Source organism: Macaca nemestrina, chromosome 7 (assembly GCF_043159975.1).
Source record: "Macaca nemestrina isolate mMacNem1 chromosome 7, mMacNem.hap1, whole genome shotgun sequence".
NCBI lineage: Eukaryota > Metazoa > Chordata > Mammalia > Primates > Cercopithecidae > Macaca > Macaca nemestrina.
In genome coordinates this window covers 40,148,947-40,174,351 of record NC_092131.1, presented here as the reverse complement: position 1 = coordinate 40,174,351, position 25,405 = coordinate 40,148,947, and the positions used below count along the sequence as shown (strand labels likewise).

The 25,405-nt window shown below is 42.9% G+C and overlaps 1 protein-coding gene across 5 annotated transcripts in view; it reads right to left on the bottom strand.

Moving 5' to 3' along the window:
* The window catches only part of LOC105472872 (zinc finger FYVE-type containing 26), a 68,032-nt gene extending 42,993 nt beyond the window's left edge, over positions 1 to 25,039 (bottom strand). For 4 of the 5 annotated variants that reach the window (XM_011726428.3, XM_011726429.3, XM_011726431.3 and 1 more), the window contains exons 1-14: positions 24,939 to 25,039; positions 24,179 to 24,455; positions 22,404 to 22,482; positions 17,276 to 17,365; positions 15,487 to 16,009; positions 14,344 to 14,474; positions 13,253 to 13,417; positions 13,017 to 13,105; positions 11,900 to 12,063; positions 9,550 to 9,753; positions 7,296 to 7,904; positions 6,955 to 7,038; positions 3,430 to 3,498; positions 2,867 to 3,018 (exon numbers count right to left, since the gene is read on the bottom strand). In XM_011726428.3, coding sequence (XP_011724730.2) covers positions 2,867 to 3,018; positions 3,430 to 3,498; positions 6,955 to 7,038; positions 7,296 to 7,904; positions 9,550 to 9,753; positions 11,900 to 12,063; positions 13,017 to 13,105; positions 13,253 to 13,417; positions 14,344 to 14,474; positions 15,487 to 16,009; positions 17,276 to 17,365; positions 22,404 to 22,482; positions 24,179 to 24,372 — 2,553 coding nt within the window. In that variant the 5' untranslated portion in view covers positions 24,373 to 24,455; positions 24,939 to 25,039. The remainder of the gene's footprint in view (positions 1 to 2,866; positions 3,019 to 3,429; positions 3,499 to 6,954; positions 7,039 to 7,295; positions 7,905 to 9,549; positions 9,754 to 11,899; positions 12,064 to 13,016; positions 13,106 to 13,252; positions 13,418 to 14,343; positions 14,475 to 15,486; positions 16,010 to 17,275; positions 17,366 to 22,403; positions 22,483 to 24,178; positions 24,456 to 24,938) is intronic. The other variant, XM_011726430.3, reaches the window with a different exon arrangement.
* Between the last annotated feature and the right edge of the window lie 366 nt (positions 25,040 to 25,405).

Genomic DNA, 25,405 nt, shown 5'->3' with positions numbered 1-25,405 from the left:
CTAATATATAAATGGGGAAATATTTTTTCCCTTGTCAGTAATCTAGGAATTTAAGGAACAATACCATTTTGCATCTATCACAATAACAGAGTGCAAAAATAAATCCTCAGGAGGTAGTGTAACATTAAGTATCACAATTTTTTTGAAAAGCAGTTTGGCAATCCATAAAGCTTTAAAACTGTTTACATCTTTTGACTCAGCAGTTTTTATGTGGAACTTTCTTTTTTTTTTTTGAGACGAAGTCTTGCTCTGTCGCCCAGGCTGGAGTGCAATGGCCGAATCTCAGCTCACTGCAAGCTCCACGTCCCGGGTTTATGCCATTCTCCTGCCTCAGCCTCCCGAGTAGCTGGGACTATAGGCGCCCGCCACCTCGCCCGGCTAGTTTTTTGTATTTTTTTTAGTAGAGACGGGGTTTCATCGTGTTAGCCAAGATGGTCTCGATCTCCTGACCTCGTGATCCTCCCGTCTCGGCCTCCCAAAGTGCTGGGATTACAGGCTTGAGCCACCGCGCCCGGCCGAGGAACTTTCTTAAAAAAATAATTCAAAAGGCTTAATGCCTAAATGTAATCACCTTGGCACTATATATTACAACTATTACAAGGTTAAAAATAATCTAAATCTTGAGCAACAGGGTTAAATGCAGCTACTTGATCAGACTATTGTAAGGTCACTAAAATCAAGGTTAAAAGACAAATGCTAATATTAAAATGTAAAAATGCATGATATAAAGTTTTAGATTGGAAATAATCTCAGCTATATAAAAGTCATACATATTTTGGAGAAATATTGGCCAAAAAAGTAAATTTTTAATATTGGTTGTTCCATACTATAGGGTTAAAAGTAATTTTATTTTCTTGTTAATACTTTCTGGTATTTTCTTATATGTACAACTAGTTCTGTCTGTATCCAGGTCAAAAAATAAAAGTTTTACTGAAAAAAAAAAAAAGACCATGGCTCCAGAAAAGGAGGAGAAGTGGAGGACATTTAGGGGTAAAATATCATGGGACTCCTAGTTAATTCCTCTGGATTTGAGCATTAGAAAGGCTGGGGAGGGGCTGGCTGGCATGGTGGCTTGTGCCTGTAATCCCAGCACTTCATGAGGCCAAGGAGGGCAGATAATTTGAGGTCAGGAGTTTGAAACCAGCCTGGCCAACGTGGTGAAACCCTGTCTCTACTAAAAATGTAAATATTAGCCAGGAGTGGTGGTGTGCACCTGTAGTCCCAGCTACTCAGGAGGCTGAAGCAGGAGAATTGCTTGATCCCAGGAGGCAAAGATTGCAGTGAGCCAAGATTGAGCCACTGCACTCCAGCCTGGGTGAGAGAGTGAGTCTCTGCCTCAAAAAAAAAAAAAAAAAGAAAAGAAAAGAAAGAGAAAGGCTGGGGCTGGGGAGGGTCCTATCCTCCTCCAAGGATCATAATTATCATTAAAGTGTAAGATCTAAAATGATCAGAGAAGGTTAAGTAAAAATTGTCCTATCACCTAGAGTTCCCTAGATTTATTCCTCAACAACTGAACTCACATGAAAGAACAATTCTGACCTACATGCTAAGTAGATAAACTACCAAATACTTTACTACCAGTAAAAGTATCATTAATATGCCAAGAGGGTTTTAAACATTAGAAGAGTACTGTTTTATGCTATTAAGTTTAATCAACAGTAGAGGATTTCATATTCCTCACAGCTAGAACGTAATCCTCTTAACATTCCTATGAGGTAGAAAAACCAGGTATTACATTTAACTCCAGTTTTCAAATGAGGAAACCAAAGCTCAGAGAGGTTCAGAGTCTTTCTGATTACCATTCCAATGCTATTTTCTCTCTACAATACAAATATTCTAGTCTGCCAGCTCTCCATACTTCTTGTATATTGAACTGGCATTCTATTTATTATTGAGACTGGGCATAATGGCTTATGCCTGTAATCCCAGCATTTTGGGATGCCAAGGTGGGTGGATCTCCTGAGGTCAGGAGTTTGAGACCAGCCTGACCAACATTGCAAAACCTTATCTCTACTAAAAATACAAAAATTAGCCAGACATGGTGGTGCATGCCTGTAATCCTAACTACTTGGGAGGCTGAGGCAGGAGAATCGGTTGAACATGGGAGGTAGAGGTTGCAGTGAGCTGAGATCGCGCCACTGCACTCCAGCAGCCTGGGTGACAAGAGCAAATCTCTGTGTCAAAAATAAAAAAAAAAAAAGACAAGAAAAGGAAATTGTATTAAAATTTTAAACTAGATAAAAACATGGGCTGGGTGCGGTGGCTCATGCCTGTAATCCCAGTAGTTTGGGAGGCTGAGGCAGGTAGATCACTTGAGGTCAGGAGGTCAAGACCAGCCTGGCCAACATGGCAAAACCCTGTCTCTACAAAAAATATAAAAATTAGCCTGGTGTGGTGGGCACCTGTAATCCCAGATGCTTGGGAGGCTTAGGCAGGAGAATCATTTGAACCTGGGAGGTGCAGTTTGCAGTGAGCAGAAATTGTGGCACTGTACTCTAGACTGGGCAACAGAGCAAGACTCCATCTCAAACAAACAAACAAACAAAAACCCATGTATATGTTCAGAGAAGGAGTCAAGGAGAGAAACAAAAATTTCCATGTTTTTAAGTGGTGGGAATGTGGCTGAATATTTTCTTTTACCTTTTTAAAACACTGCTATGTTAAGAACCACAAACAATTCAGTATCTTTCAATCCGCCCTGCTGAAGACTGGGCCTGGGCACATGGAAACCCCCTCCTGCTTCTGCTGCTTCTGCTTGATGTGGACCCCTGAGTGCTCCCAGGTGGCTCTGGTTGCACATGCTCTGAGCCTTACCTGATGCTAAGTTGTTCAGGGGCTGAAAAGGTATGGCCCAGGCTCCCCTTACCTGATGGGCTTCTGCAAAGTTTCCACGAAGGATGCAGGATGCCAGCAGTGACTCAGGTGGGGAGAACATCATAGGGATGAGTGAACTTTGAGGATGGGGGTGCAATCTGCTGTCCAGCTCATTCCGCCCAGACACGGCACTCAGACTTCCCTCTGTTGGGACACAAGAATGCGTGGGGCCAGAGAAGCAAGAGGAATTGAGGAAATGCTATATTGCTGCTACCTACCACCAAACTTTTATCTCCTCAAAGTCCTTCTGTAAAAGGTCTGTAAATAGGTCTTAATTTTTCCTCAAATGAAGGGCAAACCTAGGCTACCATCTTTGAATACAAGATGTTAAGTGCCAACTACCTTCTTTGAGTATTTACCTCTATTTCTCCCTGTTGCTGGATAACTAAATTGAGAATGAAACAGTCCTTTCCCTTCTCCCAGCTAAAATCTGGCCATCTGCCAACCTTGAATAACAACCTTGACTGCTCAATCCCGGCTTTACACCATGGTGTGTGGCAATTCTATACCAGGGCAAAGCTGCTCAAAGTTGGCAACTGGTGGAAATCTGCATACCTGATGTACTTGTGCTCGGCTCACTACTTGTACTTTCCAGGGATGGGTTGGAACCTCTGTCTCGGCCATCTACAGGTATTGGGAAGAAGATAGAAAGTCAATCATCAGCTCCTTACAGAGTAGGAAGTGTGAAGTTGGCTTGACAGCCAAGATCTGTGTAGTTAGAGACAGAGGACAATGAGTAACTATGACACCTGCTGCTCCTTCTACAGCAAAACACAACTCCTACAGACCAAAGGCAAAGGGTGGGCTGAATATGACAACAGGGTTCACCTGGGCAGTAGCCTATACCAGTGGTTCCCAACCTGTGGGTCTCAGAGCCCCAGGAACTTTCAAGTTATTTTTAGGGGTCAGTGATCAGCACCTGCTCAGTAAGCACTGGCAGTATTCTGAAAAAATAAAAGCACAACTGTTATGACCAGGAAGTAGTAGGGACACAATATTTCCCGACATAGAAAAAGGTATCCTCACACTTGAAAAGGCAGACGACTGGCTAGGTGTGGTGGCTTACACCTGTAATCCCAGCACCCTGGGAGGCCATTGTAGCAGGATAGCTTGAGGTCAGGAGTTTGAGACCAGCCTGGGCAACACTGCAAGACCCTGTCTACACAAAAAATTAGAAACAAATTAGTTGGGCAAGGGGCCATGCATCTGTAGTCCCAGCTACTCATGGGGCTGCGGCAGGAAGGATTGTGTGAGCCCAGGAGTTCAAGGTCACAGTGAGCTATGATTGTGCCACTGCAATTCAGCCTGGGCAACAGAGCAAGACCCTATCTCTATTTTTTAAAAAATGTAGGGAACCAAAGTCTAAGACCTGGCTGGCCACGGACCATGATATTCAAAGTCTCAGAGAAAAAGCTTCTTCTCTTCTCAACACCAGGCTTCCTAACGTGCTAGAGCTTTCTAACAGAGGCTCACTATTTCTTAGTGTGCTCATTCGAGGGGCTGTCTCAGCCTCATGCAAGGAAGGCCCCTCAGTTCACTGTTTGGAAGCCCGTTAGAAGGAACAGCTGTAGAAAAGAGATGATGGATTGTGCATTCTTGTACTGAATGGGTCAAGTGGATGCAAACTCTACCTTCTGACCCAAACCAATTAATGTAGCAGCTTAAGGGACTTAGCAACTCAACCTTCAAGGTTTATCTCATGGCATCCTCCACCCCACCCAGTATGCTCACCTTTCATGTTGCCACTTAGCTAGAGCCTACTCATTCTCTGGAGCTTGGTTCAAGAGTCAACTCCTTTATGAAATCTGTTGCCCTTACATCTGCAGGTCATGCTGATACCCTGTTTTAAGACATTTCTTCTGTTTTCAAGCAGGGCCTCAGGTCACTTTAAACTTTCCATGTATAATGTCTAAGCAGGTACATTACAAATTGTTTGAAGTCAAAAGCCTAGCTTGTGCCTCATTTACCTCCCTCAAGACACCTAGTACTGTTTAGCCCATGGGAAATCCTCATGAATTCCTTTTAATTTTTAAAAGATCAACACCAAAAGCCATAATGAAAACTTGATTCTCTAAAAATTTAATACTCCTGCATAATGTGCCTGTATTAACTTCTCTAAGAAAAGTCCATAAGTGGAATCAAAAGGCAAAATAGAGAAAAAATAATAGCACATGATGAGAAAATATTTTCCTTAATGTATAAAGAGCTTTCTACAATTCAACATGAAAGAGATTCCTAAGGAAAAATGGACCTTAGACATTAGGCAGTTTACAGAAAAATATAAACAGCCAATAAATATATGAAAAGATATTCAATCTCAAAACTAAAAAAATACTACTAAAGCAATGAAACATCATTATGATATTAAGTATACTGGTGAAGGTTTTAAAAAATCTACTACTGACTGATGAGAGTATGTGCAAATAGGCAACCACATATAGCTTACAGAACTATAAATAATAGGAGGGAGAGAAGGATGGGGAGAGGGTGATTAATGAATATAAAATCAGAGCTAGATAGGAGGGATCAGTTCTGCTGTTCTGTAGCACTGCAGGATGAATATGGTTAACTATAATCTATTATATATTCTCAAAAAGCTAGAAGAAAGATTTTTTTTTTTTTTTAGATGGAGTCTCACTCTGTCACCCAGGCTGGAGTGCCGTGACACAATCTCAGCTCACTGCAACCTCTGCCTCCCAGGTTTAAGTGATTCTCATGCCTCAGCCTCCCGAGCTGGGCGCCCACCACCACACCCAGCTAACTTTCATATTTTTAGTAGAGACAGGGTTTCACTATGTTAGCCAGGCTGGTCTTGAACCCCTTGCCTCAAGTGATTCATCTGCCTCAGCCTCCCAGAATGCTGGGATTACAGGTGTGAGCCACTATGCTCGGCCGAAGAAAGGATTTTGAATGTTCACAATACAAAGAAATGACAAATGTTTGAGGTGATAGATAAGATATTACTCCAATTTGATCATTACACATTTTATAAACATATTGAAATATCACTGTGTATCCCTTAAGTATGTACAATTATTACATGCCAACTAAAAATAAAAGGGAGGCCGGGCCCAGTGACTCATGCCTGTAATTCCAGCACTTTGGGAGGCCTCGACGGGCAGATCACTTCAGGTCAGGAGTTCAAGATCAGCCTGGCCAACATGGCAAAATCCTGTCTCTACTAAAAATACAAACATTAGCCGGCCGTGGCAGCGCGCACCTGTAATCCCAGTTACTCAGGAGGTTGAGGCACAAGAATTGCTTGAACCCAGGAGGTGGAGGCTGCATTGAGCTGAGATCGCACCACTGCACTCTAGCCTGGGCAACAGAGTGAGACTCCATCTCAAAAAACAAAACAAAACAAAACAAAACAAAACAGGAAATAAAAATAAAAGGGGAAAAATAATAAGACCTACTTCATAGTATTGTGAGGATTAAATAAGTGAACAATTACAAATATAAGGAATGTAGAGCAGCATCTGGCATACAATGAATACTTAGTATTAACTCTTACAGAAAAAAAGAAATACATATTGGTCTATCTTATTTTTAAGGCAACTGGGTAATATCTATCTATATTTTATATCCACATACATCTAGTAATTCTGCTGCTAGGAGCTTATCCTATATTTACACAAGTATGCACAGAAATGTATAAGGTTGTTTACTACAGCACTGTTTATAATAGTAAACAACTGGAGACTTAAATGTACATGAACAGGGTGTTTTTGACAATGGAATACTAAGCACTATTTAAAATGATAAGTGAAAAAAGTTCTCAATTTATAGTACAATACATCTGTATATATAATAGGATATAAACGAAAAAAGCAAGCTGCAGTTCTCAATATATAGTATAATGCATGTGTATATATAAAAGGGTATACAAGTTTATATTGCATGGAAAATTTCTGGAAGGATACACAGGAAACTATTAACAAGGGTTACCTTGAGGGAGTGGGAATAGGATAATTTTACAACACTTTTGTTGTCTTTGACCATGTGCTGTTTCTTAAAGAGTATTAGACAAGTAGCATTACACCACTTGCCTAATGCATGGGAATGAGCTCTTCAGATTACCTGCCTGGCTCCTTCTTGTCCGACGACCCCGGCGGACACTGGGGTGCCGTGTGGCAGGCCGGTATCTTCGGGAAGGTTGCTCCTCTGAAAGAGCAAACCCAATAGGACACACAGGAGAGTGATCAACTTTGATTTGGCCCCCTCTTGGCATAACAGGTGGGGGAAGGTTTGCACTGGGCTCTGAGACACGGAGCATAACCCAGTGTTCTACACTGGTTGCCATGGTGATGATATGCCCTGAGTTACGGGGTGACTTCCATGTACTTCTAGCTCTCTCCCATATTCCCATGATCTTTCTCCCTCCCCACCTTCTGGTTCCACCAGTTCCACCCTCCTCTCACCTGAATGATGGTTGCTTGTTACCACTTTGTATCTCCACTGGGCTTCAGAGACAACCTTGGAAAGTCGATGCAGGCGACTCTGCAGTCCATCTCTGCTTCCTGAGCAGCTCTGACCTTCTTGCTTTGGCTTCTCAGGGGGAATGCGGCTACTGATCTCATCCAGTTGTTCTTGGAGAAGCCTGAGGAAGGCCCCTATTGCAAATTCATCAGCCAGAAATCCACTGATACCACTAGTAAAGTGTTTTAAGTCCACAAAGCTGTGCCTATGAGGCCCTGGGTAACTGTCTTTTGGCTCTGCCTTCACACAGCTTGGCATTGTATAAGCAAGGGTCTTTGGGACTCCCAGGGAACCCCGCTCTGACTTCCTTTCTGGATGTGCTATGTGCTGAGGGCTCTCTGATGGGGACCTCAAATCTGAGGGGCTCTTCCCCTCAATGTCATCATCCTCAGCATAGTCCTCAGGCAAGTGAGGCTCTGGGTGAAGATCAGCAGAGGTGATGAGAAGCAATGAGAAGATGTTTTCCAGAAGCTCCAGGCACAAAGAGTCAGGAATACTGCACAGATACTGTTGACACCTGGCCAGGTAAGTTGAGAAGAGATTTGCAGCACCTACAAAAACATGTACAAGAGACGAGGCCAGAGAAAGAGAAGACAGAGAATGCAAACATTAGAAACATTACCTCCCAGAGTCAAACATTCTCACAACTTTAGCTCATTTATTTATTTTTTAATTATAAGGGAACTGAGGTTACAGTGAGAAGAATAAGAGAGACTTCTTAGGATGTCTCGTCATGATTTGCAGAAAGATTTTGCTATTTCAAAAGTACAGCTGGCCATGGGCAGTGGCTCATGCCTGTAATCCCAGCACTTTGGGAGGCTGAGGCAGGCGGATCACCTGAGGTCAGGAGTTTGACACTAGCCTGGCCAACTGGTGAAACGCCGTCTCTACTAAAATACAAAAATTAGCCAGGCATGGTGGTGGGAGCCTATAATTCCAGCTACTCAACAGGCTGAGGCAGGAGAATCCCTTGAACCCAGGAGGCGGAGGTTGCAGTGAGCCGAGATCGTGCCACTGCACTCCAGCCTGGGTGACAGAGCGAGACTCTGTCTCAAAGGAAAAAAAAAAAAGTACAGCTTACTGAAAACTCATTATTTTGTATCTGCTTTGTGAATATTACATTGTTCTTCAGCCCTGATAAGGACTCCATATTTCAGTTCCAGGAATGAAGGTGACATGCAGACACTTTACTCCTCAATTCTATTTCCACTTATTTTTACACTAAAGGTGATCATGGTGGGCTGGGCACAGTGGCTCACACCTGTAATCCCAGCACTTTGGGAGGCCGAGGCGGCTGGATCACAAGGTCAGGACATCGAGACCATCCTGGCTAACATGGTGAAACCCCGTCTCTACTAAAAATACAAAAAATTAGCCGGGTGTGGTGGTGGACACCTGTAGTGCTACCTACTCAGGAGGCTGAGGCAGGAGAATGGCTTGAACCCGGGAGGCGGAGCTTGCAGTGAGCCGAGATCACACCACTGCACTCCAGCCTGGGCGACAGAGCGAGACTCCGTTCCAAAAAAAAAAAAAAAAAAAGAGATGATCATGCCTACCTAGATCTCTTAACAAATCCTTAATAGGCAAAAATGACCATGCTAAGAGGTAAAGGTCTATTCCAAAGCTAGGAGAGAGGGAAAACTGACCACTAGTCACAGAAGGCAAGTTAAGGAATTGTAAATTATTAAGAAAAATGAGAGGATAGGACCATTAGGTTGGTACTTTTCACACTGTAGGCTATGACCTATGAAATCACCTTAGAAGGCTACATTTAAAAAGATGAAACAGGAAACAAAAATAATCAGGAGTGTGCTCTGTGAAGTAAGCATTGTTTTTAAAACTTGGTTTGTAGATCACGTATATACACATACATATGTAAACACATAAATTATATACCTAGGTGCAAACTGGAGTAGGATGTAAAATGCCATTCCTACCGTGAAATATAGTTTTTAAAAAAAGCATTTGGAAAACACCACACTGGGAGATCAGACTCTGTTAAAACAGGCAATCACTTGCTTTTTCCATGTCCCTTCGATTCAGAGGCTGACAGATGGATGAAACTCTATCTCTGGGTAAAATAAAACCAAGGCCATCACCTCACTCCCAATCTTGATGGAAGAGGGTAAACACACAAAGCTCGCACTGGCATAGGTTGTTACCAGCTTATGTCAGAGATGGAGGGAAGTGCCGTACCTGGGGAGGAAAGAGAGTCATTCGCTGGCTCTGCAGCTGAGGTCAGGTCCTCAGAGAGGCTGTCTTTGCAGTCCTGGCACTGGGAGTGCTGGTGTGAGTTTACACAGAGTGCATAGATGGCATACTTCATGGCACAGAAGCCCTGGTAGAGTGTCAGGTTCTGACACTGGCTCAGGTGCTCAGGGACTGGAGCATCAACTGCATCTGAATTATAGAGAGAAACAGGCTGAACTTGAGAGTTAATTCATTCAGGCTGCAAATATGGGTGAAGCAAAGAGATGCTATGCCGTACTTACAGGTCCACTTGTAGGTTCTTACCCTCTCTCCTTTCTGTCGGTCTGATCTGTGTCACTTCTAGGGCTTTCCCTCTAGTCAGTATCAATTTTCAGTTTCCTGCACTTCCTTTCCCCCACTCACCTCTCTTCTACATATCTCATGACTTCTACATGGCATTATTGCCCAGGGCCAGGTCTTACACCTGACAGTGAGTGCCTCCTTAAAATTTGCACCTTAAAGGTCTCTCTTGCCTCACCCTAGTTGCAGCCTTATTATTGCCCTTTTTTGCCTTTTCCAAGTGTGCCCCGTGGGTCCAGGGATCAGATTTAAAATATTGCATTTCTTTGGAAGGCCTGTATACTTACATGTAGGAGCAGAGTTCCTATTCCTATAGGAAATCTGCTAAGCAAGCTGCCTATCTTTCCAGAAAAAAAAAAAAAACAGGGAATGTAATAACACTGGTTCTGCAATTAGCAGTAGGTCCTTTCAAAAAGTAAAGCAACATCCAGGCTGCGAAACCTCAACTGCCATATAAGAAAGTTTGTGTCTCTCAAAGGTAAGTGTCTCTGACCTGTGTGGCAGACTGTGACTACACAATGATACATTTCTTAAGAACAAAAAGAAATGTATACATTCCACAATGTATACATGCATCAATATATATTCCCAAAATAGATACAATTATTATTAGTCAATTTAAAATAGGGTAAAATTATGTGGGGTGTAGTGACAAGTGCCTGTAGTCCCACCTACTGGGGAGGCTGAGACAGGAAGATCACTTGAGCCCAAGAGTTCGAGACTAGCCTGGGCAACATAGCAAGACCCTTTCTCAAAAACAAACGAACAGGCCGGGCGCGGTGGCTCAAGCCTGTAATCCCAGCACTTTGGGAGGCCGAGATGGGCGGATCACGAGGTCAGGAGATCAAGACCATCCTGGCTAACACGGTGAAACCCCGTCTCTACTAAGAAATACAAAAAAAAAAAAATAGCCGGGCGAGGTGGCAGCGCCTGTAGTCCCAGCTACTCGGGAGGCTGAGGCCGGAGAATGGCGTGAACCTGGGAGGCGGAGCTTGCAGTGAGCTGAGATCCGGCCACTGCACTCCAGCCTGGGCTACAGAGCGAGACTCCGTCTCAAAAAAAAAAAAAAAAAAAAAAAAACGAACAAAAAACCATGGTGAGAATTCATTTGAGAGAGGAGGGAAATAAGATAAAACTTAAAGAAAAAGAGAGAGCTTCTTAATGGGGTCTTGAATTTAAGCAAAGATCTTAGGTTAAAAAAAGGCTTTGTTCCTGTTTCAGACAAGAAGTCCTTCTTCTTCTTCTTCTTCTTTTTTCTTTTTTGGATGGAGTCTCCCTCTGTCACCCAGGCTGGAGTGCAGTGGCGCCATTTTGGCTTACTGCAACCTCCACCTCCCTGGTTCAAGCAATTCTCCTGCCTCAGACTCCTGAGTAGCTGGGATTACAGGCGTGCACCACCACACCTGGCTAATTTTTTATATTTTTGGTAGAGACAGGGTTTCATCATGTTCACCAGGCTGGTCTTGAACTCCTGACCTCAAGTGATCCACCAGCCTTAGCCTCCCAAAGTGCTGGGATTACAGGCGTGAGCCACTGTGCTCGGCCCAGGCAAGTCTTTCTTCTAAACCTCCTGATCTGTTACATGGAGTATGAAATGGACATGGGAGAAAAGGCACAAAATATGCTATCAGAAAGCTTATAAGACATGAAGCCACCCACTAAGAATTTGCATAAACACTGTCTGACAATGCTGTGTATTCAGAGGGCAATTTCTAATTCTGTTTCACTGGAATGAGGCTGTACTCCTGTGATGGTTCCACAAGGACAACGAATGCAGGACCATGCTCACAGGATTCCCTACACTTCACCAAGAAAGAAGAGGAATGCCCTATATCTCATAATCTGATTAGGACAAACAGTGCTCATTTAGAGGAGACTTGCTCACCACCCTCTTGAAAGATCTCAGCAATCACATCTGGACAAATCTCATGCGGGAAGAAATGTGCAGGAATGTCCTAAGAGGAAATGCTGGCCAGGTCATTCCACTCCAACTCACCAGGCTCTTGCTGGGGGTCCTTGGCTGGCACTTTCTGTAAGAGCTTGAGAACATCTTCCTCCCTGAGGGCTGGAAGGTTTGTAAGGTGATGGAGAGTGTAGAGCACTGAGTGGCTGTCTCCACCGTGTAAATGACACAACAGATCTCTCTTTGGTATGGGGTTGCTGAATGGGAAAGTTGGAAGGATGAAAGAGAGGCAGTTTATATTATTGCCTGAAGAAAGATCAATCTCCATTCCCTCTCGCTTTTCCTCTCTGGACCATAACGCCACAGGTTTCACTTTCCTACAAACTAAATTTTCGTTGGTTTGGGATGGAGCATAACATTTATTTACCCTCAGGGAGGTACATCTATCAAACCAGCTCTAGTTGTCTAGAAAGGGCCTAGAAAGGACCTTTCAGGTCAGTAGAGTCTAGAAAGGTCCTACAGATTGAATTTTCTAATTTCTACACCCTCTCTAGCTTCAAATGAACACAAGTTTCTCTGGCTTTACTTTGAGTAAGAGCCCCTTGCTACTTCCCCCTCTGCCCACTGTACTTCAGAAAGTGCTGGTGAAGTGGGTGAAGAACAAGATAGAAACCTAGGTCCAGGCTAAGTTACCAGAGAAACACAGGGCCTCATGCACAGTTCAATAAGCATTCGTTGAATAAAAGTGTGATCCTGGATAACAAAAGACTAAGAATGTGGATGACATTATGAGCTGTGTGATTTTGGACAAGTTATTTTATACGTATGGGCTTCAGTTGCCCGACTTTTATAATGAATATAATATTGGTATCTACCCATCGGATTACTGTGAGGCATAATTGAAACCATCCATGTAAAGGGCTTAGAGCAATGCCTGGCTTATGGTAAGTGCACTGGAAATGTGAGCTATTGTTGTTTTTATTATTGTCATCCTAAAATTATCCTCTAGTTATGACCTGATGGTCATGGTAAAGGTAATAATTACTTGTGTTTCATTCTTGGTTTAACAGCTGGAACAATTATTAGTAGCTAGTCAACATTGCCAACTCAAAACCCTTTATGTGGAAAATGCCTTGAAACGACCACACATGCAGAGTACAGGGTCAGCTGTGCCCTGTGGTGGGCAGGGGATGCCTGCACAGGGCCATACCTGCTCTGCTGTATGCACCACTCCAGGACTTCCAGGTGAGCCCACAACCCATCACAGGCATCCCTGAGGAGCTCATCACAGCCTGGGTCCTATGTTGATATAGGAGAAGAAAGAGATGCTGACTCAGGCACCTGGGGTTAGGGATTATGACTGACTTTAGGGCTCTGCATTGGCCCAAGCCCAAAGCCCCAAGGTTCTCACTTCCAGAGCAGCCTGGGGTGCTGAGTGAGAGTTACCTGGGTCCTGTGCAGGGTCTGGAGCAGACTCTTGGCTGACTCTAGGCTCTGGCAGTGTGTCCAGCCCAGGAGCACAAGCAGGCAACTAAGGGGCCTGAATTCTCTATCAAGTAGGCAGCCAAGATTTGGGAAGTCTTCTTCTTTCAACAATGTTAGTGCTGTTACCTGTAAGTCAAAGAAAGCTGTTATGGGCAGCTATGTGGATGAGACAGAATGGGTTCCAGCTTACTGCTCATTAGAGAAAGAAGTATTTTAGTACAGCAGGGAGATTTCTGACAATAACAGGAGTGGTTGGCTGGGCGCAGTGGCTCATGCCTGTAATCCCAGCACTTTGGGAGGCCAAAGCAGGTGGATCACTTGAGGTCAGGAGTTCGAGACCAGCCTGGCCAACATGGTGAAACCTCATCTCTACTAAAAATAGAAAATTAGCCGGCATGGTGGCACAGGCCTGTAATCGCAGATACTCAGGAGGTTGAGGCAGGAGAATCACTTGAACCCAGGAGGCAGAGGTTGCAATGAGTCGAGATTGCACCACTCCACTCCAGCCTGGGTGAGAAGAGGGAAACTCTGTCTCAAAAACAAAAAAAACAGAAGTGGTGAATTGAGTAAGATAAATGTTTATGAAAACACTAGACTGTGAGTTCCTTGAAGGCAGAGACTGACTTCTGTTGTAACTCCAGCTCCTATTACAGTACATGGCACACAGGATGAGATTAATAAGTATCTGCTGAATTAAACTGAAGCTCAGTTGCAATATGGAAAGAAAAGATTAAAGTAATTAAATTCTCCTGTCAGCTAGGCAACATATTGTTGCCACTGCCTTTTCTTTCTTGCATCCTCCAGAAAGCACACACATATACATTTTAGTTTCTGCCAAAGGACTGACATAAAGTGACTGCAACTGTAAGTATGAATGGTACTGATTCTCAGAGTCTCCTTTCCCATGGGGCTGTGGGAGGGACAAAACCAAATGACTCAACACTAATTAGACTGCTTTATGTTGGCCAAATGAGTGGGAGAGAAATGAGGAACGAAAAAGTCTGGGGAGAACCCCTGGGTACCTCTGTGATGAACAATTAAGCTTGACTTACCAGAATCTGCTCGAGGAAGTGTTTGTTGTTGCTCAGGCAGTAGAAATAGGCCACTTTCCAAGCCTGGGCTGGGTTGGGATTGGAGAACAGGGCTAGCATTGCCCGCTCAGGATCTAGATGATCTGGTGAGACTGAATATCAAATAAGACGGTTATCAGGAAACCAAGAGCTCTTCTTTTCTAAGCTAGAGCCCATTTGAACAACCAAGTGATGTGAGAGTTTGCTCTTTTAAGAACAGGCTGGGTTTTCCATACTTTATCTTAAAGAATCTTTACTTCTCGGCAGGGCGCGGTGGCTCAAGCCTGTAATCCCAGCACTTTGGGAGGCCGAGACGGGCGGATCACGAGGTCAGGAGATCGAGACCATCCTGGCTAACACAATGAAACCCCGTCTCCACTAAAAATACAAAAAAATTAGCCGGGCGTGGTGGCGGCGCCTGTAGTCCCAGCTACTCGGTAGGCTGAGGCAGGAGAATGGCGGGAACCCGGGAGGCGGAACTTGCAGTGAGCCGAGATCGCGCCACTGCACTCCAGCCTGGGCGACAGAGCGAGACTCCGCCTCAAAAAAAAAAAAAAAAAAAAAAGAATCTTTACTTCTCTTGAGAGCTTCTGAAAAGCTCTTTCCTGCTATTGCTATTACTTTATTTTTTTCCTCCCAACACCTCCATCTTACACTAGAAAACCTGTACTTTATTTATTTATTTATTTAGATCGGGTCTCACTCTGTCATGCAGGCTAGAATACAGTGGTGCAAACACGGCTCACCGCAGCCTCGACTTCCTGGGCTCAGTGATCTTCCTGCCTCAGCCTCCTGAGTAGCTTAGACCACAGGTGTGGGCCACCATGCCTAGCTAATTTCTAAAATTTTTTTGTAGAGATGGGAACTCACTATGTTGCAGAGGCTTTTCTTGAACTCCTAGCCTCACGTGATCCTCCTTGCCTTGGCCTCCCAAAGTACTAGGATTACAGGCCCGAGCCACCATGCCAGGCCTGTACTTTTACAAAAGAGCATCGTACCCATTTTTGCTTAGCCTCCCCCATTGGATGTCCTGAGCCACATGGAAGGCACCAGTCTAGAGCCTCCAGCAAAGCTGGGCATACTGGAATTACTGAAACTAAAGGAACAGCAGCAAAGGGAACACACCTTTTCCCCAGGCTGTAGCCCTCAGTGGCTTTTCTGTGACCTTCTCTGCATAGGTATGGCCATACAGGGACACCAGGCCCCGGCTGGCCTTGTGCAGCAGGCAGCTGAGCAGCCGCTCCTCCCGCAGGGGACTCCCCTCAGTCCTGCAGGCCTCTAGTAGTTCCTCACACAGGAGACGCAACTCAACCCCAAGTGGTTCTGCAGGGCAACGCAGAGTACGCAGAGCTCCATAGATGGCATCGACTACCCCAGGGGGCACTGAATCAGGGCCCTGCAAAGCCCTCAATGCCTTTCGAATGAGGTCCACCAGTGCATTCTGCAGAGGCCAGTGACAGAAGCCAGTGCCGTCATCCTCCCCAAGCAGGAGCTCCAGCAGGGCCTGTGCTGGCTGGGGAGACTGCCTCAGGAGATCCCAGAGCACAGAGATAGCTTCGGAGCTGAGACGAGGAGTACAGCTCTCCCTCCTTGGATTTCCATCAGGCATGGGGCCTACTGCACCCTGTGTTAAGGTCTCATACAGCTCCTAAATAGAGGATGAAGAGAGGGATGGGTGGTGGGCATGCCTGGAATGGTATCACTTGTGTGCCTTCATGCTTTCCTCTTTTTCAGTTTACTTATATAATAGTAGCAGTAGCAAATACTTATATAGTAGTTACTATGTGTTAGACACTATTCTAAGGCCCTTTACACAGAAAAATCAAATTAATAGTCTTCAGAGGAAGATACTACTTTTACTCCTATTTTATAAATGAGTTGGAGGCTGGGAGAGATGAACTCAATTGCCCAGGGCCTCCATGCTCAAGCTAGTCCCACCTCACTGTCTCCAAAATGTGTACTGGTGATGTGAATCAAGGTCTGCCAACTCACAGATCAGGTAAGATATTATGCCCATCTAAAGGCATTTACATTCAATTTTTAAAAGAACGTCAGTTTTTAACCCTTGATCTAAATCCTAGCCATGCTTTCAGTCCATTCTTTATCCTTCCATAAAACCTTCTCCAATACTTCCAACCCATATAGCTTCGATGTACTTAAAATTAGTACCATATGATTTAATACATGATAGTGTATGTTTTAGTCCTCCTTCCTCAGTCACCTAAAAGCAAGAACCTCTCGAGCCTGTCCTCTGTTTGCAGGGTGAAGGTACAGGGAGAGAAGGGGGTGAGAAGTAGGTTATTTCCCACACTTGAGCACCATGCCTGTAGATGGTGCTCAATGATGCCTCTTCACTCACTGCCTCAGAGATGGACTGCAAGACCATGAGTCCTTTACCTAATACAAGTGAAAGTCCCTCTCTTAAATCCTACTGTAACTATGTCTTTAATTAACTGGTGGCAGGGTCATTAAGAAAATAAGTATTGGGCCTCAGAGCATATCTCAGGCACTAAAGTAGTAACTGATACATGTTATAATGATATAACTAAGACTTGGTGTGAATCTACCCCCAGAAGGTTGTGATGAGAATTAACTCTAACACATTCAGTGAACCTGTTATAGAAAAGATAGTCAATGAATACTAGTTCCTTGTCCCCTCCATATTTCCTGCTATCTATTAATAAATCTTTAATTCCCAGTTATACTTGGTACTTCTGGACAACCACCTCAAAAATTCTAAAATCATATAAGTTTACCCTAACTCTAAACTCTCCTCAAAGGAGCTTCAGTGTTGCCTTGCCTGAGAACAAAGTATAGGCAACATCTTGGAGACCTGTCTCTTCTGGATCCCTGGAAGCTAAGCTGCTTGAGTGACTGTCAACCCTGGGTGGATGGCACCAGGGCCCTCTCTCACCTCGAGGATGTTCTCTGGAATGTCACCTTGGAGGTCTTCTGACAATAAAAGAAACTCAAGCTTTCTCCGGAAAACAACTGGGAGTAACTTCTAGAAGAATCATAAGAAGGAAGCATAGAGATGAGATACATGTTTTAGTTAACAAATTTAGTTAAATATTTCTGTCCAGTTATCCAGTTAGTCTTATTTCTACTATTTCTCTAAGATAAAGCACTTCTTTTTTTTGAGACAGAGTCTTGCTCTGTTGCCCAGGCTGGAGTACCGTGGCATGATTTTAGCTTACTGAAACCTCCACCTCCCAGGTTCAAGCAATTTTCATGCCTCAGTCTCCCAAGTAGCTGGGATTACAGGTGTGTACCACCACGTCCAGCTAATTTTTATATTTTTAGTAGAGACAGGGTGTCACCATGTTGGCCAAGCTGGTCTGGAACTCCTGACCTCAAGTGATCCACTCACTTAGGCCTCCCAAAGTGCTGGGATTACAGATGTAAGCCACCATGCCTGGCCTCTCTAAGATAAAGTATTTTTAAACACAACAGTCCTGGATATGTTTTCAGATATTGTTCTTTTTTTTTTTTTTTTTTGAGATAGAGTCTTGCTCTGTCACCCAGGCTGGAGTGTGATCTTGGCTCACTGCAACCTCCGCCTCCTGGGTTCAAGCAATTTGCCTGCCTCAGGCTCCGGAGTAGTTGGGACCACAGGCGCATGCCAACACACCTGGCTAATTTTGTGTATTTTTAGTAGAGATGGGGTTTCACCGTGTTAGCCACGATGGTCTTGATCTCCTGACCTTGTGATCTGCCTGCCTCGGCCTTCCAAAGTGCTGGGATTACAGGTGTGAGCCACCATGCCCGGCACAGATACTATTCTTTATAAATAAAAATAGCTAAACTTGGACATACACCTCTCTTAAAAACATACTTAAAGCCTACACTGATCAGCCTTAAGTTCCAAGGTTTGTTCATTTCATTCACCCTTTTTTGTCACTTGAGGTCTTTCCCCAAGGATCTCTCTTGCTGTGTTCAAAACACCCAGTTGTGGGTAAGCCTGGGAGGGTATGGCCCACATGATCCTCTTTTGGTCCAAACCCCTGTTTTTGTCATTCACTATCCTTTGCATAGCAGTGAAAGAAGAACAGTAAAGGGGGAGAAATCCGATGTTTATTGACCAGTCACTATATGCCAGTACCTCGCAGGTACTGTGTGCCATATTTTATTCTTAACACATTTAATTTCCAAATCAAACAAAACTGTGGCACATATTTATAAATTTTTTACAAATAATCTTTACTAGAGGTAAAATGATTAGGAAGCATTTTTCCCAGTTTTTTCAAACGAAAAGGTAAAGGTGATCCCAGTGTTAATGAGACGTGCCATCAGAGAGGTCTAATGTATAGAGAGAAAGGCTCTGACTCTTCCTGCGCCTGCTCGTTTCACAATAACTTACCTTCACTTGGTCCCTAACACTCAAATTGGAGTCTCCCCTTTTCCAGACACAAATAAAAATAACAAGAGTCTGAGACTCATCCTGAGAAACACTACCTTAAATATGAGACATCTGTCAATCTTGCTTCTGGTTAAAGCTTCCCAAAGATGAGTTTTATTGGAAGGCAAGGAACACCTGCAGGGGTGTGTGTGTGTGTACACCTGCAGGTGTGTGTGTGTACGTGCGTGAGGAGAGTTTAGAGTACAAGACCTAACTATCTCCATTCATGTACCATTCATCACATCAGAGGCTAACACGATCTAATATGTTCTTGGTCCAAATCTTATTTCTTCTAACCATGTACTTCCCTAATATGTGCATCAAGGCCATGTGAAAGCTTATATAATGCCTGTGATTGGAAGCTGGTGGATAAAATTCATGCTGGGAAGCTGAGGATTAGTGCTTCTAAAGACTAACAGAAAAGAATAGATAAGATGTCTAGGACAGCAGACCCTTAATAGTCTGGCTAAGATTTTATTTAGAATCCTAAAGACTGAGTATTTCATACCTATTTTACTGCTGAAACTACTTTAAACATATTCAGGATCATAACTGACTAACATTTATCTTCTTAAAAGAGGCAAGAATTTGCTCAGCATTTCTAAGCAAGATTTTCTTACTGTAAGAGCAAGGCATGTTCAATGTAGAAAAATTAAATATACAAATAAGTAAACTAAAATATGTTATATATCTATAGAACATATATATGTCCAGTTAGTCTTATTTCTGCTATTTCTCTAAGATAAAGTGTTTTATCTTAGAGATATATATAATATATGTTATATTTTAGAGTGCAATATAATATATATAACATATATGTTAGTTTGCTTATTTGTATATTTAATTTTGTAATTTTATAAATTTAATTTGTATATTTAGTTACATATGAAATATATGACATGAAATTTACATATAACATATATGAAATATGATATATAACATGTATTATATATGAAATATGTAACACATATGAAAAATATATAACATATATATGAATAATATATATAAAAATATATATTTCATATGAAATATATGTTATATATATTCTCACTGAAGGAGAACAATTATTATTATTATTATTTTTTTTTTGAGAAGGAGTCTTGCTCTGTCGCCCAGGCTGGAGTACAGTGGCCGGATCTCAGCTCACTGCAAGCTCCGCCTCCCGGGTTCACGCCATTCTCCTGCCTCAGCCTCCCCAGTAGCTGGGACTACAGGCGCCCGCCACCTCGCCCGACTAGTTTTTTGTATTTTTTAGTAGAGACGGGGTTTCACGAGGTTAGCCAGGATGGTCTCGATCTCCTGACCTTGTGATCCGCCCATCTCGGCCTCCCAAAGTGCTGGGATTACAGGCTTGAGCCACCGCGCCCGGCGAGAACAATTATTAAAACTGTGGTCTAAGGCCATTCATTCAGATCATTTGCTATGCACATCTCTTTTTTTTTTTTTGAGACGGAGTCTCGCTCTGTCGCCCAGGCTGGAGTGCAGTGGCGCTATCTCGGCTCACTGCAAGCTCCGCCTCCCGGGTTCACGCCATTCTCCTGCCTCAGCCTCCCGAGTAGCTGGGACTACAGGCGCCCACAACCGCGCCCCGCTAATTTTTTGTATTTTCAGTAGAGACGGGGTTTCACCGTGGTCTCGATCTCCTGACCTTGTGATCCGCCCGCCTCGGCCTCCCAAAGCGCTGGGATTACAGGCGTGAGCCACCGCGCCCGGCCTGCTATGCACATCTCTATGCATGTATACCAAATGTACTTTTTCCTAAACTGCCTTTTTTCCTATACAGCAGACCATGAGCACTCTATGTTAGTGAAAACTCATTTGCCAAATACTTTTGAATAGTGGTATAGTATTTTACATATAGATATACTTCCATTTATTAACCTGTCCTATACTGTGGACATGGAAGCTGTTTCCAGTTTTCCTCTAATAGAAGTAGCATAGATGTGAACATTTCTGCAGCTAAATCTTTGTATAAATGCTTACACATGTAGAGATAAATCCCTGCAAGATTAAAAGGCAGAAGGCAAAAATGAATGGAGGAAAGGGAAAATAGAATTAGTATTTCACCTAATAATTAAAAGGGAAGCTTTTGGCAAAAGGTGGGAGCCTGGGAAAGGACAGGCAGCCAGTAAATTCCTAGATGATGAAGGCACCTTCAGGATAATGACTGGACTTGGAAAACTACCCCAAGAATTCACTGGACACCATGGGCCTTATATAGTTTTAAAATTCTATGAGGAACTAAAATAGTCCCACAACTGTTTAAATAAGCAAGTCATTGAAGCTTTGAAGACCATATAATCTATCTGTGAACCTGGGAAAAATGAGAACGGGAAGTAGACTCCATCTCCTGACATAGTTGAGCAACTGTCTAGAAAATAAGCAACCATTCACACATAAAGTAAGCAAATAGCCTCTACCGAGGTGAAAGTTAATATTCCATGTTTGTACTAGAGACATCCTTAATCAGTAACAATAATTCTTTTTCTCTTTAAAGATACTATTGTAACTATGGTGTTACTATTTTAGCTCAAGTTTTCTCTTTTAAATCTGAAACCATAGCCAACTCTTAATTATGCTGGGTTTCATTATTTTTCAATCTTGTTTTTCTTTCTTCTCCCTCCTACTAGTCTTTCTGTCATTTTTCTTTCCTAAACAGCTGGCTAAATCCTGGATAAGAGATACATTCAGATTAGCAATTTCTGTTACTTTTTGACAGCTATGTGAAGAACGACAAATGTCACGCAAACGTGTAACTAAAGACAAAATTAATTCTGGTGACCAAGAGGAGCAAAAATTTTAAAAACTGGCAAAATGATAGACATTTTAAAAGTAGAATTTGTGGTTTCTTAGTTTTAAGTCCCTCTGGGCTAAAAAAGTAGTGTTAAGGTGGAAAACGCAGAGGATTGAGGTCAGAAGATCTTGGCTTCAGCACCAGTTCTATCAAATAACTTTACAGTGTGTCCTTGGGCCAGTCATTTCTAAGTTAGAGGTTCTTTACTTAAATCTCAAAGTCTGAGGTTCAATATGAAAATGTCTCAGAGAAATTCTTTTATAGATATCAATTTCTGATAATTAACACATACTTCTAAAAGGGCTTTTAATGGAAGTTTATCTTTAAAAAAAGTAATTCCTTACAAGTTTTTTTCAATATTAATTTGCTTACTTGTTTTTATATTTGGTAATTTTCTGTTCAATTCATGTGAATTAGTAAACTACAAATTAATGGAATTTGATTCTATGAGATGTCATGGAATTAGGCTAGTTAAAATAGGATTTTTGGAAGAAAAACCAAGTTTCAGCTCAGCACATTCTCTATTACTTAAATGTTGAATAGATCCAAATGTTACAGATTCATATTTTATTTGCTATTTTGTTACTTTCACTGAGTTTCCAAAAGTTCTCTTTAGACATAAGACTCATAGTGGTATTTAACAAACTGTACTATATGCCAATGTATGTTAGTGCATTAATGAATGAATTTAGGTAAGGAGACAGCAATAAAAATTTAAGCCATTCTCTGAGAATGAGTATGATGAATTTAAACATAAAGGAAGTAACAGACAGAAGGGAAATCCCACAACTACTTTCAAGTTCTTCTCAGTCCTGGCCTCGGGGGAAAATTTAATATAAACCTACTTACCTTTTCCCGGGCCAACCATTTCTCCAGTACAAGAAGCCAGACCCAGGCTAACCTTTGAGGGTTGATGTCCTGCCCACATCTGAAAAAGGTGTAAAGAAAGACTTGTAAAAAAGAGTTTCTACTGATCTTTCATCTTTTGTCATCCAAGACAGAGTTTATTGCTCATTCTGTTTTAAACCTGAACAGGCAAGACATTGCCCTAATGAGATATTTTTAAATGTATATGACAGTTCAATAAAACATTGGAACCAGGCCGGGCAAGGTGGCTCACACCAGTAATCTCAGCACTTTGGGAGGCTAAGGTGGGGGATCACCTGTGGTCATGAGTTCAAGACCAGCCTGGCCAACATGATGAAACCCCATCTCTACTAAAAATGCAAAAATTAGCCAAGTGTGGTGGCAGGCGCCTGTACTCCCACCTACTCAGGAGGTTGAGGCAGGAGAATCACTTGAACCCGGGAGGGGGAGGTTACAGTGAGCCTAGATTATGCCACTGCACTACAGCCTGGGCGACAGAGCAAGACTCTGTCTCCAAAACAAAAAAACAAACAAAAAAATTAGAAACAGAACAGAGCTAGCAGCTTTCATAAAAAGCCTTAATCTCACCTCCACCTCCCTATCTTAGTTTAAAACAAAACAATATTACAGAGAAAACCATAATAGTTAATACTATCTAAAGCATATTTTTTTAATACAGAAAGTGAATCAGATAGTCTTAAAAAAGGAATTTCATACAAATTTATTTTTAACTATATGCTAAAAACAGGACTTTAGGAATTCATAAGCCTTTCTCTGAAGTTAGGAATTTAGACGATAACTGACTAGATCTCAAATTAAAGGAGAAAAAGAAAAAGAAGGGATCACTTAAGTTTCTCCATTGTATATGTGCTAATACAATATGTAAACAGTATAGCATAACAGTCAAAGGAAGGAAAACCCAAGGAAAGACTTAAAACAGTACATTTGAATCCTGTATCACCAGAGGTTACTAGCATCACCAGGAGGAACTTCACTGAAAATCTAGGATGGAGAACTGTGGTTGCCAGGGAATAAGGAGGGGTTGTTGTATAAATACAAAGAGGTAGCACCAAGGAGTGAGGGAGTTCTTTTGTGGTGATGGAACAGTTCTGATCCTTACTACAGTGAAATTACACGAATCTATATATGGATAAAACTGCAGAAAACTACAAATGAAAAAATGAAGGCAGGTTAAGAAAATGCTGAAAACCAAATAAAGTACGTAGTGTCATTAACAGTAATGTACCAATGCCAATTTCATGGTTTTGATATTGTACTACAGCTGTATGAGATGTCGCAATTGGGGGAAATGGGGAAAAGGATACACTGGACTCTGTTATTTCTGCAGCTTCTTGTGAGACTATAATTATTTCGAAATAAAAAGTTTTAAGTAAAGCGACAACGATATCTTCAATCTCATAAGCAAGAAGAGAGCAGGGTTTGCTTTTTTGGAGGCAAATAAAATACTTTCCATTGCAGTTCCACCATCTATATTAACGAAGATAAACAAGAAATGGCAGTTTCAGGCACACTTTGGCGGCCAGGCTTACATTCGGTTGCAGATGATAATCTAAAGCCAATATTGACTAAGTAATGGCTGTATACTATAGACGTAAAATTTCAGAGTACATGAAATACACTGTGTCTCTGCTTATTCTTCAGAGGGTAGTTGAGTGGGGGCACATTGACCAATGCCCAGATATTGAACCACGTGTCTCTCACCCTGGGACTGTGTGGTAGGAAAAAAGATCTCTTACCTCAGCAGATTTGGACACACCACCAATGCCTGAAGTATGTCTTCCACCCTCTTTGGGATATCCCCTTGTCCCTCCTGTAGCTGAGGTACACATGCCTGTGCCAGCTCCCATTCTCCCCTCCGCAGGCATTCACAGAAAAATCCAAAAAGCTGCTTCTGCGAAGCAGCTTCCTCTTTTCCAAATGGATGATTCATTTTCCCAGCACGGAGTGCAGGGAGATACAAAGAAATGAGTTATGCCGAACACATTCTCAATGTTCTCATTCGCGGAGTACCTCCTAGAAACAACACACGCCAGTGAGAAGAAACAGAAGGCGCTGTATTAAGACAAAGCAGCAACTACTGGTCCGGCTGGGAAAGGCGGGACTTACTTGCCTAAGTATCGTTTTAAGTTTAATTTCCCACGTTACTTTTTGAAAACACTTTCTCCAAGGGGCGGATGCCATCTCTTTACGCAGATTCCTATATTTAATAATATTAATAGTCATATGTGCCCCGGGCGCAGACCCACAACTCTACGCCCGTATTCCCTACTGAACTTTATGTCCAGTCACTCCAAATCCCCAGGTGGTCGCCTCCTCAAAGATGAGAAATTCAGCAGGAACCTCTCTAGTTTGAGCCCTCTGTTAAGGCAGAGGATTGACGATCAGGAGACAAATCTGTGTCATAAGTGGAAAGCAGTGCGGGGGTGGGCTGCAGGGACGCTCCCTGCGGGGGTCGTGGAGAGGGGCCCCTCCTTCTCAGGGGTGTCTTACACTCACCTGCTCCCGGCGCCCAAAGCAAGAGAGCTCTCAGCGCAGCCATGTTTGAGCCGAGTCAGGTGACAGAACCCATCCGAACCGCGGTGGTGGGGGTGGTGACAAAGTCTGAAAGCCCCACTCCTATTGGCTCAAGGCAGGGAAGATGATAATTAAGTGCCATATTTGTTTGAGTCACGTGACGCCACCTCTCCGGGAGTAGGGAAAGCTAGAAAGCTCGGAAAGAGGAAATCAGCTACCTGGCTGCGGACCATCTCCCTCAATTGTGACAGCTTCGGCGCTCAATACTTTCAGTTCTGCATTCGGCCGAGCAGGTGGCAGGAAGAACTGTGACCCTGGATTTTTTTTTTCTTCCACTCTCTTATCTCCCTAACATGTGAAGTCAACATTTAGTGAACGCCAGCCAGTGATGGTGTTTTGCCAGGCGCGGGGATACCTGGAGCTAGGAGAACTGGGTTCTCCTCCATTAT